At 26.8% G+C, this 19504-nt stretch overlaps 1 protein-coding gene across 1 annotated transcript in view; it reads left to right on the top strand.

Moving 5' to 3' along the window:
• The first annotated feature begins 1531 nt into the window (after nt 1–1531).
• Nucleotides 1532–19504, top strand: part of LOC113385124 (ammonium transporter Rh type A-like) — a 39273-nt gene continuing 21300 nt past the window's right edge. The window contains 2 exon segments of the mRNA XM_026622936.1: nt 1532–1745; nt 17891–18059. Coding sequence (XP_026478721.1) covers nt 1568–1745; nt 17891–18059 — 347 coding nt within the window. The 5' untranslated portion in view covers nt 1532–1567.

The following is a 19504-nucleotide window of genomic DNA, read 5'->3' as shown; positions in this document are numbered from 1 at the left end:
GTGTCCAATTTCAATGATTCAAAAAGCATTTTATTTGCATTGACGCAATGAACAAGTGATTTAAATTTGGGAAGACAAGTCCTGCGAAAAACGTAAAAAAAAGATATTTGGCGGTCAAAAATGATTACAAGACAAATATTAGACATATGCATATCAAATTATCAGACATTTTATAAAGATTTAAAAAATGAGTACTATTTTCTACATTTTTATAATATAAGTTAACTAATGTGATTCAAACAAATTTCAAAATATTCAAAAAAATTTTTTTCAAAATTTCCTAAATTTACTATACACAGAATTATATTTGGTTTAGGAATGTACATATTTCATATGCGTTATGTGTTATTCTTAGAAATATAATGAATATCCTCAGATGTATTCATTCGGCATCTCATGTTAATCTAAACATTCTTAAGTGCGTTTTGTGCGATGACAGCGTCACTGTATAGTATACTATAGTATATAAACAAAGAAATATATAGTAATTATAATGATCTCTTTGAACAATTGTTATTAATTATTGATCAATAATTATTAACTTCCTGTAGTGCAAGTTATGTAATCGCAAAAAAATCGAAAATGTAAATTTTTATATATCTTTACGTTTCAAAGGTTTCTGAATATTTTGGCATACTTTGCGTGCGTGTGTGTGTGCGGATACAAATTTTTGTCGACGATTTTGGGAATACCGATCAACCGACTTGAATAATTAAAAAAACATTCGATTTGTATTGATAGGAAGACGTGCTGATTAGTTTTTGGCGAAGGCAAGTCTAGCCGTTTCAGAAATACGAGGCAAAAAATGCCAAAAATGGTAACTCAGTTTTTAAGAAAACGGAGCGCACGATTTTAATAATTCAAAAGACATTTACTTGTATTGAGAAGATAAAGAATTGATCAAATTTTCATGAAGGCAGGTCTAGCGGTTTCGGAGATCTAATAAAAAAAGTTAAAAAAAATGCCATTTGGCAGTCAAAAATGATCATTAAACATATGCACATCAAATTATCAGATATTTTATAGAGATTTTAACAAGTATAAATTTTATTTACATTCCTATGGGTTCCGTACCAATGCTTATTTACATTCCTATGGCTTCCGTACGAAGCGTTACGCGCTTCGATATTTCGTCTCTATCTACAATTAAAGCAGTACGACCGCTTAGAAAAAAAGTTCAGAATTTCCAAAATATTTCAAAATAATTTTTTCTTCAAAAAGTCTTTTTTTTTTAAAAAAAAGTAAATTATTGTCAAAAATTTATAATTTCTCAAAAATCTAATTTTTTCAGAGTATTTTTTTTTTCAAAAATGTTAATCTTTTTAAAAAATAATAATTTTTGATACGGGAAGTTTCAGCAATTTGCTTTAAGGCACGATGCCATGCACCACTAGTTTATATTTCCACCGACCCTCTGTCTATGAAAGAACCGCGATATAGATCAGCGACGAGTCCGTTTCCCTCGGTTTAGCAAATCGCCGTCCGTTAGTCGATTCGAACGCGCGCTTGCATTATCGGTATCGGCCGCCCAGAGAGCCCAAAGTGCCCAGAAAGTGCCCAAATCGCGATGTCGAATATCACGTTCGGGGGCGTGCAGCCCGGCGTCGTGCTCTTCCTGATCTTACAGATAATTCTGATTTTATTGTTCGGCTTGTTTGTGGATTACCACCCCAGCGCACTGCCGGAGAAAAATGGAGCTCCCAAGGAGGCCGATCACCATGGGAATCAGATGGACAGCTATGCCAGTGAGTATATGAGATCAGATGAGATAAGATTTGGGGTTTGGGGATGATGTTTCAGTATTGTTATTATTGGTGTTCTGTACAGAAACGTACTTAATATGAGAGCACAGTATTTCTTTGCCCTTTACCGTTGTATATATATATAGTTAACTTTTATACATATGTTTCCATGCGTCTCCATGCCTTTGTTTGCACTTTACTAGTGCAAGGATTAAGGTAGTTTTTTTTTACCCAAAAACATACGTAAGTAATTCTAGAAGTTATATATAGTTAACTTTTATGCATTTTACTTAACATCCGTTTCTACGCGTCTCTATGCCCTAGTTTACATCTTGCTAGTACAAAAATTTAGGTCGTCTTTTTTACCCCAAACATACGTAAGTAATTCTAGATGTTATAAATAGTTAACGTTTATACATTTCACTTGACATCAAAAATACCCTTGTTTATACCTTGCCAATACAAAAAAATGATGGTATTCTTTTCCCCAAATACACATAAGCAATTTTAAAAATTTATATGAAGAACTGTTAACTGTTAATTATATATAATAGCTATCAGTTGCAATTGGTTCAATTTGCACCAAATATTGTTTGATATTAAAGACATTTTAAAATAAACTATTATATATCTTCATGTGATCCACACCGTCATCAGAACACATATGAACACGCGAATTATGATTTTTTTTTTAGAAAAGTAATGTGTTTCATCATAAACGCTTAAAGTATGTTGTGTGTTATACTTAGATAAATGTATTGTAATATATTATAACTTATCTTAGGAATGAAATTATTTTAGTACTGTAACACATGTACCTTCTTCTGCGCCATAAGTCAACAAAAATGCAAATAACTTGAATCTAAATTTCAATACAAATCTAAAGAAACTGATAAATATAATTATAAACCATCAAACGTTTGATAATATCAATAAACAGTTAAAATAATATTTTTTTGAGCTTTAAACTTTTAGAACCAATGTAAAACGTTACTCAAAAACGTGAATCGTTAAACCATTTTAATATTCAAACCACAGTTTGCGTTTACGTCTTATAATTATGATTAATAATACTATTATATGATTCATGTCGTGTATTTTAACACTTTATCATATGAATAATATCATGTAGAAAAGCATAGCATTTTTACCTCTTTACCATTGATTATTATAGATCATTTTTGTACATTTTACTCAACATACTTCTTAATTACTCAACATAGTCCTACATTTTATAAATTTTACTGAAATTTTCCAATTTATTGTAATGAATAACATACATTTTACTTAACATCAATGCCCTTGTTTATATCTTGCCTATGCAGAAATTTAGGTGGCTTTTTTAGACCAAACACACGTAAGCAATTCTAGAAGTTATATTGAAAAAACTGTTAACTGTTAAGTTATATATAAAATCAGTGTCATTGTCCAATTTGCACCGAATATTATTTGGTATAAATATCTTTTCATTCCATACTATTATAGATCTTCACTTGATCCATACCGTAATGTCCGTAATCAGAACATATATGAACTCTCATTAAAAATCGGGGCTTTTTTATAAAAGTTTTTAAATTTTTATCACAAATAATTCGCATATTGTGTATTGTATATTATATATTATAAAATATTAAATTAAATAATAACTTATCTTAAGTTAAGATTGCAGTAGGTACAGTACTCATGTATCACCTCTGTGCATTTTGCCTAATTTTTCGTTTCTAAAGAAACTAAACTACAATCACTTCGATAATAATGAAAGGACCATTAAAATAATGGTTTTTGAGCTTTTAATTTTTAAGTACTATTTGAAATTATAAATAAATCCATGAAAATTAAATGAATTTTAGGTCTTAACACCATAGTATAGTTTAGCATTGTTTCATAATTATTTTCAATAACATATGTCGTTTATAAGCAAATATTCGTATGAACTAATTTCGTATTATTGAAGTAAAATTCACAAATATTTTAATACATCACATATATAACTAGTATACTATATACATACAGTAGTAATACTACTTTTATAATACTGAATAGTTAACAAATTAATTATATATTAACTTTTCTTCATTAATACGAAATAATTTCATAAGGATAATACCTATATAAACAATCTTTTTTATAAATCAATAACAAATTGTTCATTAAAAGTAATCATTAATTCTCCCTATTCACACCAAAATTTTTTTTGTTGATTTGTTATGAAATAATTAATACCCACGATCATTACGATAATAAGATAAAACAACTATGTTATTCTATACTCCAATCTACAAAATATTTTAATTCGCGATTGAAATTAAAATTTAAATTATTAATTTTAATTAATGATTTTATACACACAAAATATTTGCTGAAAATATTTACTTCTGCTAAATTATTAATTGTATCATAATAAATATGAATTTAAATATCATTTTGTAAAATATTTATATTTTTCATAAATTTTTCTGTGAGAGCTTTGATTTAGATAATGTTTGGATTTCAAACACTGAACTTAAATTTATAAAAGATTAATTGATTACAGCATCTTCTAAATATACTTACAATATTTTCTAAAATAATAAATGAGAAAAGTGTTGTTATTATTAAAGCAAATTTCCTAAGATATTCAATAGTAATAATTTTTTGTGAATTGAAAATTTCAATAAGAATATTAATAATTAAAATAGAGAATATAGAATTAGATTAAAATTTTGACAAACGTATTATATTAGTTTTCGTTAGAATGAAGCACCCAACACTTCTTTTTTTAATTTGCCTATTTATACGAGTATATATAGAAACTCTTATTATTTAGAGCTTTACCCGAGATAACCCTATTTAAGTAAAATATTTGGTAAATTTTATTTACATAATAAAAGAACAATATTTTTTTCTGAATTAACTTAAAAGAACATTAAAACTGATATTTCGCAAAAAAACTTTATAAGTTACAATATAAAGGTATATAAAAATAATATTATAGTAAAAATAAATATGTACCTAGAAAAAACACATTTTATGTCTTATAAAAAATAAATTTATTAATATATTATTGTCTATGTAATTAACGCATTAAGTGTGAATTAGAGTAATGATGTTTCGGCTGAAATATGAGATATTAATATTTAATGTAATTTCATTTATTATTTATTATGTCTGGAAGTCGTGGGGACAATTTTTATTTTATTATGCTGCTTCATAAATTGTAATTTTTTAGATCGATATATAAATTCTGAAATCACAAATTTTAGAAAAGATATGTATTTCATAAATACCAAAATTGTATCTGATTTATAATGCTCAATTTAGTCATAACTGAAAATGAGAAATTAATAAAAGCTTCATGGAATAATTATATTTATTAATATATTTTCAGTTAATAAAATTGACTGAAAATTACTTTAATAAATTTTTACTAAATTTCCTTCATTCACTGTATATACGTAGGTACACAATTATTTATAATGAACATTTCACTGAGCAGAATGAATAAATTCAAATGTATTTTACCAACATTCCTATAAATTAATTCATATTAGTAAACCTTTGGTTAAAAATCAGCATTATTTTTATAACTAATGTACATAACATGATAAATTTTAAAATTTCACCAGGTTTTCCTGTATACTTACACATCTTCATACAGCATTTAATTCAAAGATTTTATTACAACATTTTAATGATCCATAAAACGCTACGACGCATAATAACAAACTTAATTAAACAACGCGTGGCCGCGATATATTTTTAGAAGAAAAACAAATATTACCTTAAATATACCTAATTTTGATAAAAACATATCAAATAATTTTAAAAAATACTAAAAAATTATATGAAAATAATTACGAATAATTAATTAATAATTAATAATTTTTTGACTTATTATAACTTGCCCTACGGGAAGTTAATTAACATATTAAATTTTATATATAACAATTATTAGCTATGCTTGATATAGTTAGAGTAGGAACGGAACTTTACTTTAGAGATGATTCGATATATTATAATAAAAAAGGGATGCTAGTAATAAAACCAAGAATCAATTTTATTTCTGGGAAACTCGTCGAACCATAGAATCTTTTTATGGGAAAACTTGCAATCAATAGAATATACTCAAATAAAGAATTTCGCTATGAAAAGAAATGACTGAAATCCAAGAAAAGCTCGGAGTTAGTTTTCAGCTGCTTTCAGCAAAATTTGATTTTAAAAAATAATGATCATTTTTATATAGTAGTAGTTATTTTCTTTACAATCGAACCTTATGCGACAAAAGAAGGAATTGTTTTTTATTATTTTCGAATCAGTTCTGAGTTTTATATAGGGTAGGGCGGGCACAAAGGTCAAATTTGGCTTCAAGTAAAATTGGTCATGTGTCTTTTTTAACCCATAGACGTATAGTTCTAATATCTTATTTTTAATTTTTGAGGGATTTTACAAAATTATAGCTACATTCTTCAACCAATGAAAAATATAAATTTCTAGGATACATTTTTTACAAAGATAACACTGAACCTTGATCTGGTATTTTGTCAGAAATATTTATCAGAAGAGTTGGAAAGCCTGTTCATTTAATTTATCTCTTATCAAACTGCTTTTTTAACTTAACTTACTTTTTTTATTTACTATTTTATATAGTTTACATCTACGCCAGGGTAAAATTTCAGTTGTTCATTTTTACTCCACTAACATGTATGCTTTTATAAATGTTATATAAAAAACTGTTAAATCTAACTCAAAAATAACAATGCATCATATAAAACAATTAAACAACAAAAAATTAAAATTATATTAAGGTCTCGTAAACTAAACAACAGTGCTCACAACGAAAACAAATAACAAGGAAGGTAAATACTTTTGTTATAAATTTTCAGACATGCCGTTTATCACCTGACCGCGACGTTTTAAGAATCAACGAGATGGCTGGTTATTCATTTTTTGTCCTCTACTTTCAAATATAGTTGTTAAAAAATTCCTAACTCTACTTATATTTGAAATAATGGTGGTGGGCCTTTTTAACCCGCATAGCTTTAAGTAAGGTGACTGTATATTTTTAAGTCAAAACCGGGAAGGCAATTTTTAGTAATGCTATTCTGGCTGAAACAGGTTTTTATGTGACGAATTTTTTATATTATTTTTTACATTTTCCGATCTATATGTTTTTTCGCTTTTGAGCCTTGTATAAATTTCTATTAAATCTTCTTAAAAAAATAGCACTGGTTCGCCTAATAATTTTTGAAGAACGGGACAATCCGGCACAAAAGATCTAAATACGGGACAAATATTGCTTTTAGAAAAACCCGGTTATATTTTTCTTGATTTAGTCATTAATTTAATAATATTACAATGTAAAAAATACGAAATTACATAATGCACACTTGAATATTTTATGAACGTAATTACTTTATCAAACCCTATTAATCTGTTATTTCAATTTATATAAGCATTGAACAATTATATATAATTATTTCAGAATTACTTCTTTGTATTTATAAATGTCATTGCATGTTGAAATTTAATCAGATAAAATTATTTATCAAAACCTGCCACTGTTTGTAAAATTATAAAAATTAATGCATTTTTAATCATCGCATAAAATAAATAATTTTTATTAAGTCTTGATGGAATAGTTCTATTAAATACATATATTTTCACTACTGTCTATTTATTTATTATAAATTAATTTACTGGATTTTTTTTAATCTACTTTTTCAATGAAATTTTTGCTTATAGAGATTTTTAAATTCCAATTATAGTAGTAAAATATGTAGATGAAAACATCCATATATCTTTACGTTTCAAAGGTTTCTGATCATTTTGGCTTATCTTAGAAAAAATTTGGATATATATGTGTATGTATGTGTGTGTGTGCATGTATGTGCGGATACAAACTTTCGCCGACGATTTCGTGAACACGGATCAATCGATTTGACTAATTCAAAAAAAAAAATCGGTTGGTATTCAATTGATGCGGATTTGTATACAAGTGTCGAGTTTTGCCATGTGCATTTTTGAGCATAAAAACATTTATGAGCATTTCTCATCAACAATAAAACTATTCAAATTAGTTCAATAACAGATACATAAAAAGCTCAGAAAACCATTAATTCCAACATATAGTTTAGTAAACCATCTTCAATTCCATTTTTTCAATCATAATCAGTTTTTTTAAACAAAATTTATTTGAAACGTTTCGAAGCTAACTATGTTACATCCTCCGATCATGTTTTTTGTTGGTTTCTACAATGACTGCAAAACATGAAACCAAGCAGTTTTTGAAAAACTATCTATCATACATCATTATTGATTCTAAGAGATACACACATCCGATAATGAAATATTTTTAGTCGTTTTATTTCATGTGATAATTCATGTACTTTGTGGTTAGTGCGTCATATGAATAATTTATGCTAAATATACTCATATACGTGTGATTAGCACTTACTACTAAAACTTATTACACGAATTTTGTTTGGACAACGGTTAATGGAGTAAAAATGATGCGTAGATGAACCTAGGCCAAGTGCCGAAATATTAACCATGAATATGTAATTATATGCTCATTATGTTTATTTTAGTTCTAATGTATTGATAGAATAAATTAATATGGTCTATATAGATAATAAAAATAAATCCAGTCATAAATTTATTCTAACACCTTTCATGAAAACATCACTCTGTATAATTGTTTTCGTACAAAACCTGCACTAATTTATATTTTCATAAAAAAATATTTATATTTGTATTCAAGCTCCTACATCAATTTTAAAAGCTCAGAAATTCTCAGATAAATATTAATATCAAATATTTATGATTTTCTTTGTATAGTGATAAGGGATAGTTATAGATTTTTTATAATTAGCAATTACAAATTGAAAATTTCGTTTAATTTTTAGTTTTTTTTTAATTCCAAACAGCAAATATATCATAACTGTATTAAATGATTCTGCATTTTTAACTATTTTTATTATAATAAAGCTTTACATGAATTCAAGCCAATTGGTGAATGAAAATGTAATTCTAACATACAATAAAATGCGAACGTAAATTGGGAATGGTAGAAATTATTTTAGGAATAAAAAAAACTAAAAATTTATACTGATCCACCCATAGATGTAATTAGAAGCCTTTTTATTTCGCTAAAAACTGATGTGATTTTTTTGGCCAAAACAATTTTTTTTATCGCATAAAAACTTTTTACTGTATTATATATTTTTTACATATAAATGTACTGATCTAAAATATGTAATAATGAAGTATAATACCCAAGGATAGACTTATGTACCAATCCACCATCATTATATATATATATATTGAAATATATCTTTCTATCTTAAAAATAAATAAAAATTATAAAATGTATGTTGACAAATAATTATATTAATAAAATGTGTTACTCTCCATAATACTTTTCCAGTTTTCAGTACCATTTTATGGATTTTAAGTAATCTTTACTCTAATATTTTACTATATTATATGTAGTGTACTAACTGTTTTGAAATAAGTGACAAATGGGTTATAGAAACACAAAACCCCAACAAATATTATATAAAAAATATAAATTTATTCTTGTCCAAAAACTTCATCAAAAAAACAAATCAATTAAGTTGGATTAATATTAGGACTTTTCTTATTATTTGCATCAGCTGCTCATCACAAACTGGATATATTTGAATAACCTACATTTTTAAGATAAGATATATTCTTGTGTTAAACTTGTAACATTTATGTGAAATATTCATTAATTCCATTTATGATAATGTTTTAATGCTTGAATATTTTTGACAATATTTGTTTCTTAGAATCGTCAAATTATTAACAATGAAAATAATCAATAATGCATATAAGAAATTGTTATTAATCAAAATTGGGCAAAATTGCCTCCGGTATTTCTACATCTTAAATTTTTGTTGAAAAGTAATATGTAATTTTCTTATAGAATTTGCATAAAATTTAAATCAGAATTAACTTTCTATTATTTCTTTGTATAATAGGGGAGACTGGGTACGGTTATGCCAGGGTAAGGTAGTGATAGTCGTTATAACAGCTAAACTATACTGATTTTGATATAGGATACAAAGGGAGAAAAAAGAAGCACGTTTGTTCGAATAAGTTTCCATTATTATTACAGATAAAGAATCTAACTTCACTAAGACAAAATACGTAAGAGAAATGAGAAAAAGGGAAAAATTCAATTTTGGTATTTCTATTTTTGTTTAAAAGTAATATGTAATTCATAAAGAATTTGGATAAAATTTAAATTGCAATTTGCTTTCCACTGTTCCTTTGTTTAGTAGGAGAGACTGGGTACGGTTGTGCCAGGTTAGGGTAGTTACAATTGCCATAACAGGTAAACTATACTGAATTTGATATAGGGTCCAAAGGAAGATAGATGAAGTACGTTTGTTCGTTTCTAAAAATTATGTTTTTTTATATATCGTTTTATTATATTCATAAGCTTTATTTAAATGATTATGTTGTGTTACATATTTCAGACAAGAAAAATCGTTTTAAATAATTTTTTTGATTATATCTATTTTTTTTTAAAAAATAGGTTAAAAAATTTTATGCCTGTCATAATTAACCCTGGTGGTGTAGACGTACCAGTTGTTTTTACTCTTGTATAGAAACGCACTAAAGTATAAAAACAATAAAACCTATCAATTTTTAAATAACGTCTTATTATTTCTTTCCAGTACAAAATATAGAAAGCTTCAGATCCCAAGTAAATTTAATTATACCCAAACTAATTCACTGCCATCCTATACTAATTAGCGTTATTAATTCTGCAAATAGACATTTGCTTGACACCTACCTAATATGTACTAAATGAGTTTTAAATTTGTACAATTATATTTAACAGTTAAAGCAGTACGATTGCTTAAAAAAAAGTTCATAACTTCCAAGATATTTCAAAATAAAGAAACTTTTTTTTAAAAAAGTCTTTTTTCCAAAAAAAATTTTTTTTCAAAAATTTATAGTTTCTCAAAAATCTAATTTTTTTAAAGTAAATTTTTTTCGCAAATGTACATCTTATTCAAAAAAAAAATTTTTGGTACGGGAAGTTACAGCAATTTGCCTTAAGGCACGATGCCATACGCCCCACTAGTTATTTCTTCATTGAACGCAATTATGATTTTCCATTAGTATTATTACCTCCCTATAATCTAAATGCAAAGCCATTTTCATCAAAATTCTAATATCTGCAAATAACATATTGCGCATTCAATTTTCGCGTGTCAACGTATCAAAGAAAAGCAAATTCCTGTTCGGAATTCTAAACAATCACAATCACAATCACACATGTCATGAAAACCATATTTGGGTATTGATTTATTAATGAGTATTTTTTAGGGTCAAGGAACAGTGTCTTGAATGAGTTTAATATGTTTTTGCAGTAACACGAAATTCAGGAAATTGATAGAAAACACATAGTTTGCTTATTTTATGAGAATATCCACACAAATATTTGTATAATAAGCAATGAAATCGTGAAATTGATTTCTCGATACTGTGTTAAGATATATATATATATATATATATATATATATATATATATATATATATATATAGTGCATTGAGGTGTGAATTTTTTTTAACACATAAGTACAGTTCTGATAATTTCACTAATTTTGCATAGAAGATTCTACTACATTTATTTATAACTAGCTGACCCGGCAAACGTTGTTTTGCTAATAAGTGGGCGTCCATTAATCACGTGAGCGAGTTTTTGCGGATTCTTAGACCCCCTCCCCCTTGGTGATATTTGGTGATATTCAAAATTACCCCCCCTCCCCCACCAAACATCACGTGTATTTTTAGTTACGTGAAAAAACTGTAAAATTTTTGAGTTTTTTTTTAAATATTTGAACTTTTTTTATGAAAAATAGTAAAAAAAAATTACACGTGATACCTTGCTATACCGCTCCCCCCCCTCGTAATATTTCGTGATTTTTTGTCAACCCCCCCGTCCCCCTAAAAACCTCACGTGATTAATGGACGCCCCCTAATGTATATTCTAATCAATTTCTAGAGATATTCCGATATTCCGATATTCGGATATTCGGATATTCCGATATTCCAATATTCGGATATTCCGATATTCCGATATTCCAATATTCCGATATTCCGATATTCCGATATTCCGATATTCGGATATTCGGATATTCGGATATTCGGATATTCGGATATTCGGATATTCGGATATTCGGATATTCGGATATTCGGATATTCGGATATTCGGATATTCGGATATTCGGATATTCGGATATTCGGATATTCGGATATTCGGATATTCGGATATTCGGATATTCGGATATTCGGATATTCGGATATTCGGATATTCGGATATTCGGATATTCGGATATTCGGATATTCGGATATTCGGATATTCGGATATTCGGATATTCGGATATTCGGATATTCGGATATTCGGATATTCGGATATTCGGATATTCGGACATTCGGATATTCGGATATTCGAATATTCGGATATTCGGATATTCGGATATTCGGATATTCGGATATTCGGATATTCGGATATTCGGATATTCGGATATTCGGATATTCGGATATTCGGATATTCGGATATTCGGATATTCGGATATTCGGATATTCGGATATTCGGATATTCGGATATTCGGATATTCGGATATTCGGATATTCGGATATTCGGATATTCGGATATTCGGATATTCGGATATTCGGATATTCGGATATTCGGATATTCGGATATTCAAATATTCGGATATTCGGATATTCGGATATTCGGATATTCGGATATTCGGATATTCGGATATTCGGATATTCGGATATTCGGATATTCGGATATTCGGATATTCGGATATTCGGATATTCGGATATTCGGATATTCGGATATTCGGATATTCGGATATTCGGATATTCGGATATTCGGATATTCGGATATTCGGATATTTGGATATTCGGATATTCGGATATTCGGATATTCGGATATTCGGATATTCGGATATTCGGATATTCGGATATTCCGATATTCCGATATTCCGATATTCCGATATTCCGATATTCCGATATTCCGATATTCCGATATTCCGATATTCCGATATTCCGATATTCCGATATTCCGATATTCCGATATTCCGATATTCCGATATTCCGATATTCCGATATTCCGATATTCCGATATTCCGATATTCCGATATTCCGATATTCCGATATTCCGATATTCCGATATTCCGATATTCAGATATTCAGATATTCAGATATTCAGATATTCAGATATTCAGATATTCAGATATTCAGATATTCAGATATTCAGATATTCAGATATTCCGATATTCCGATATTCCGATATTCCGATATTCCGATATTCCGATATTCCGATATTCCGATATTCCGATATTCCGATATTCCGATATTCCGATATTCCGATATTCCGATATTCCGATATTCCGATATTCCGATATTCCGATATTCAGATATTCAGATATTCAGATATTCAGATATTCAGATATTCAGATATTCAGATATTCAGATATTCAGATATTCAGATATTCAGATATTCAGATATTCAGATATTCAGATATTCAGATATTCAGATATTCAGATATTCAGATATTCAGATATTCAGATATTCAGATATTCAGATATTCAGATATTCAGATATTCAGATATTCAGATATTCAGATATTCAGATATTCAGATATTCAGATATTCAGATATTCAGATATTCAGATATTCAGATATTCAGATATTCAGATATTCAGATATTCAGATATTCAGATATTCAGATATTCAGATATTCAGATATTCAGATATTCAGATATTCAGATATTCAGATATTCAGATATTCAGATATTCAGATATTCAGATATTCAGATATTCAGATATTCAGATATTCAGATATTCAGATATTCAGATATTCAGATATTCAGATATTCAGATATTCAGATATTCAGATATTCAGATATTCAGATATTCAGATATTCAGATATTCAGATATTCAGATATTCAGATATTCAGATATTCAGATATTCAGATATTCAGATATTCAGATATTCAGATATTCAGATATTCAGATATTCAGATATTCAGATATTCAGATATTCAGATATTCAGATACTTCGACATTCCGACATTCCGACATTCCGATACTCCGATATTCCGATAAAGCTAAATGTACAAAAAATGGCAGTTTTTGAGAGAACTAAGCGTCTGATTTGAATGATTCAGAGAACTTTCTGCTTGTTTTAACAAAATAATTGCTTTTGGAAAAAAAATGTTATAATTTTTTTTTCAATTTTTTTTTTCTTGAAATTTTTAAGTTACGAAGTTTCAAGTAACATTCGATGAATTAACGAACAATTATCTGACTACGTTCAGTAAAATTGCCTGCTACTTCATCATTGTAGAAATGTATTTTTTTTATGTCTTTCAAAAATTCGTTATCTACACCTTTTTATCCTATAGGCGGGGTAACTTGAAACGGGCAGGTGGCAAAAAGGTTTAAATCCTTATTATAATTATAAAGGTATTTTACAAAATAATTACATTTTTAACTAATGCTAAAAAACTACCAACGGAAGAAAATACTTTTATTATGGATTTTCAAAGATTACCGTTTATCTCCCCCATTGCCGTTTTCAAATCAAGGTTTTAGCTATATATTTTTTATCTTACAAATTTTTTTCCTCTACTTTCAAATATTGTTGTTAAACAATGCTTGATTGCCGTTTTCAAATCAAGGTTTTAGCTATATATTTTTTATCTTACAAACTTTTTTCCTCTACTTTCAAATATTGTTGTTAAACAATGCTTGATTTTACTGATTTTTGACACATCGGTGGTGGACGTTTTTAACCACGGACCTTCATATATTACTATCTATTCTTCGATAAATTCTGGGAAATTATAACTGGGAAAATGTTATTTGACAAAATGTTCATTTGATCGATACCAAATTTAGGTTCTGAATTTTAATAACATAAATAAAAAATAATATAACCTAGAAAATGTTTTATAAATACCAATGAGTATATAATTATACAAATGAGTTCTTTCAGAGCATCGTGTTTGAGAAAAATATGTCAAAAAGTGCATTTTCATATTAACATTTCAAAAAAGTTGATATTTTGAGTTTCTAGTAACACTTACGGCCCGTTTACTAACGTTTTTGTATGTAAATAAAACTACAAACAAAACTACTTGCTACAATTAAATCATAATTAAATAATATTCACCTAAACACCCTATTAAACATAATCGAAAATCATCTGTCAAAAACGTTTGACATTTCAAGTATTAGCCACCGTCCATTGTTTTATTTACATTACGCATCAACAAAAATTTTCAAATTAAAAATGTAAAGTTTCTACGCGATTTTGAAATAATATCTCACCTTTTGGACAATCTTTGGATTGGCACGAATTTTTCAAGACTAAGACTGGCCAAATCCATTCAGCCGTTTTCGAGTTTTATTCGGACATTTGAAAGACAGCTCCATTTTTATATATAAGATGATGTTATAACTACAAAAATTAATGACATATTAATTTGATATTCAATCTTTAGAAAATATTCATACAAAAAATAATTTTGCTTTATATAGTATTTAAAAAAAAAACAATTGTAGGAGGTACGTATTCTGTTTGGATGCTATTTATACCCCTTTTCATCTTGTTATTACAAAAATTATTATAACACTTTTATAAATAAATTATAAAATATTTTTTATAATAATTTATGATAAACATTTGTAAGTAAAATAATAATTTTGAGGATCATCGTTAACTTGGTTATTTATCTAATTAAGTTTCATAAGATATTCATAGTTATCTATTGAATATAAGAAATAGTAACAGATATCTGCATTTAAGAAAAAGAAATATTATGTTATGAAAGAAATTTATACCAACACATTTGCCAGTCATTTTAGTAATGATTTTTTTTATAAGTAACCCTTCAATGCATCAAATTTTGTCACTATGTAATTATATAGCTATTTCCGCATATTAAGTGTCTCCATAAATAAATCTATATAATAACAAAACTCTAATTTTTAATTATTAATTAAATTTCGTAATATATTTTGAAAATTCAAAATAATATCTGTTCAGTTATTTTACATTATCATAAATTTCATAGAATAAAAAAAAATTAAATCAATTAATGCAGCACATATGTCGACGTCCTATAAATTTTTAGTACAAATTTGACATTTTCAAAATTTATAGAAACACGAAGAAAACCCAGTGATATAATATACTATTTAAATATAATAGTTTTTAAAATACTGATGATACAATTGCATAAATTTCTTCCCAAATTTAGGAAATGATTAGACTTCAGTAACTAGACTTTCCAATTTCAATAAATAAAATTTAAATAAATAGACTTTTAAAATTTATAGAAACACGAAGAAAATCCTATGATATAATATACTATTTAAATATTATAGTTTTTAAAATACTGATGATACAATTGCATAAATTTCTTCCCAAATTTAGGAAATGATTAGACTTCAGTAACTAGACATTCCAATTTCAATAAATAAAATTTAAATAAATAGACTTTTAAAATTTATAGAAACACGAAGAAAATCCAATGATATAATATACTATTTAAATATAATAGTTTTTAAATACTGATGATACAATTGCATAAATTTCTTCCCAAATTTAGGAAATGATTAGACTTCAGTAACTAGACTTTCCAATTTCAATAAATAAAATTTAAATAAATAGACTTTTAAAATTTATAGAAACACGAAGAAAATCCTATGATATAATATACTATTTAAATATATAGTTTTTAAATACTGATGATACAATTGCATAAATTTCTTCCCAAATTTAGGAAATGATTAGACTTCAGTAACTAGACATTCCAATTTCAATAAATAAAATTTAAATAAATAGACTTTTAAATTTATAGAAACACGAAGAAAATCCAATGATATAATATACTATTTAAATATAATAGTTTTTAAAATACTGATGATACAATTGCATAAATTTCTTCCCAAATTTAGGAAATGATTAGACTTCAGTAACTAGACTTTCCAATTTCAATAAATAAAATTTAAATAAATAGACTTTCAAATTTATAGAAACATGAGGAAAACCCAGTGATTAATATACTACTTTTAAATATATATAGTTTTTAAAATACTGATTAACGAAATTGCATAAATTTCTTCTCAAATTTAGGAAATGATTACACTTCAGTAACTAGACTTTCAAATTTCAATAAATAAAATTTAAATAAATAGACTTTCAAAATTTATAGAAATATGAGGAAAACCCAGTGATATAATATACTATTTAAATATAATAGTTTTTAAAATACTGATGATACAATTGCATAAATTTCTTCTCAAATTTAGGAAATGATTAGACTTTTAATAACGTTATTTAATAATAAATAATTTTTATATATTATAATAAATAATTTGATTCTGACCCTATTTTAATTTTTTCAAATGATTATCTGTGACCCTAAGTTGTTTTTTAATTCATATTTTGATTGTAATCCTATTTTGATTTGCAGGAATTTTATGACTATAACCTTAATTTGGTTATTTTCTAAATAAATATTTTGATCATGATATCACAAAAATTTAATTATATTTATAAAATAATAATATTAAATTTATGACTTTAATGACAAATAAAATAATCGGTATAATCAATAGTAATAAAATAAGTAAAATAAATGCAACCTATGAAGTGCAACAGTCACTTAAATGAAACAACTTTTTGTAAGCTAGTTTTCAATTTAAACTTCTATTAAAATGCAAGCCCATAGTAATTTCCAGATCTCAGATATGTGTATAAACAAACTACTTGTTTAATCGATGAAAAATATAATTAGAAATTATCAATCAGTATCATAACATCTCCCACGATTTTTAATAAACCCTAATTCAATAAAGAATAATTTTATCAAAGCAACTAATCTCAATTCAACCCTTTAAATTCAGTAATTTCAGAATCTCAGTAAATGTTTAGAAATAATAATTAACAATTTATAGCCAAATCATTCACGTCCTTCCCCAAGTCCATCGTTAATTCCTTATTTCAAATATCGATAATATCGTAATATCTATATAAATTATCGTTCGATTGATGAATGATAGAATATCTCCACGTCATGGTCTCGATTAATTTGGTATCTGGCAGTGTTTCAGGATGTGCATGTCATGATATTCGTGGGCTTCGGGTTCCTGATGACGTTCCTGAAACGATATGGCTACAGCTCAGTGGGTTTCAATCTATTAGTGGCAGCCCTCGTAGTACAATGGGCAGTTCTCTGTAGAGGATACTTCGAATTGGAAGATGGAAAAATCAGGTCAGTAGTAAAGGATTCTGGATTTTTTTTATTATATTATACCAATAGTTTTTATACGTATATAGTAAAGGATTCTGGATTTTTTTTGGTCATATCATACCAATAGTTTTTAGAGGTGAGACTAATTAAACACTGGTAGTCGTATATAATGCCATTAGAGTTATTAATTTATGTGCCCACCTATATTTCTGACGCTGTCTCTGGCCATTAATCATTTTTTTTTGTTTTTTTTTTTTCCATTTTATTTCATCAAATGTGTGCATAAATATACATACGTGCAGGTAAATAATATAGGGTAGGGCGGGGTTTGAAGGTCTGCGGGTAAAAAGGTCCACCACCAATATCTCAAAACAAGTAATGTAAGGGCAAAATATGTATATCCAGACATCACCATGATTTTTACTTCGTCACTATTGGGATATAAAAGGCAATGTTTGAAAAACCGTAGTATTTTCTTTCGTTGTTAGTTTTTTTGGTTGTGAGCACTGTTTTTTTTACGAGACCCCAATATAATATTTTAGTATATGTCATTTAATTGTTTTGTGAGATATATTGTTGTTTTCAAGTTCAACAAGATTTCAATTCAACAGATTTTTTTCTATGGCCTCTATAAGGGCTTACATGTCTGTGGGGTTTCTTATGATCAAAAATATAGAACGTTTTTTTGTGATGAAAATGGTAAAATTCAAATATTTGTAATAAAGTGATGAAGGCAATTTTATATTTTACAATACAAAATATCAAGTCGATATATATAAGTCGGATGGTGTAGTTTTGATATAGTATATAGTTATTATATTAGTATATAAATTGTATAGTTTTGCTAGTAGATAGTATTATTGTTACAGTGTACCAAGTGTCATTGATATCAGTTTTGAATGATTGATTGATTATTAGTTTGACTAATTCTAACTAAGTTATTTTATCGTATTATTTTAAAGGCTATCCTCCAAATTTTACTAAAGTTGAAAATGAATACTATTAATGATTTATAAGATTCAAGTATACTTGAATGTGTATAACTTGAATGTAAGTATACGTACATTCCATATGACAATAAATAATTTATATACATAATTTTGCACAAAAGTTCTAACACAAGGATAAAAACTCTTGCAAATACGGTTCATCTTAAAAAAAATCTTATGGTAAAAAGTAACATAAATAAAAAGTCCCCTCCTCCAGTTATTTGAATACGGAACTCTAAGCACTTTTAACTATTTAATATAGACAAAAATCATATTACGACTTTAATTATTCTACCAGTTTAACTAAATACTTTAAAAACAATAAACTTACAATTAGATAAAAAATACGCCTCATTGAAATATTTAATTAACTTTGTACAATTATATCAGATAAATTAGTTTTAATTTTTTCATTTTGTAGAAAGCTCTTGAGTAATAAAGCTCGAAGCAGTATATAAACTCATTTAAAATAATGAA

The sequence above is a fragment of the Ctenocephalides felis genome, unplaced genomic scaffold, assembly GCF_003426905.1.
Source record: "Ctenocephalides felis isolate EL2017-DRISC unplaced genomic scaffold, ASM342690v1 CF-g0.4_SCAFFOLD_00845, whole genome shotgun sequence".
NCBI classification, from domain to species: Eukaryota; Metazoa; Arthropoda; class Insecta; order Siphonaptera; family Pulicidae; genus Ctenocephalides; species Ctenocephalides felis.
This window is presented reverse-complemented; position numbering and strand designations above follow the sequence as displayed.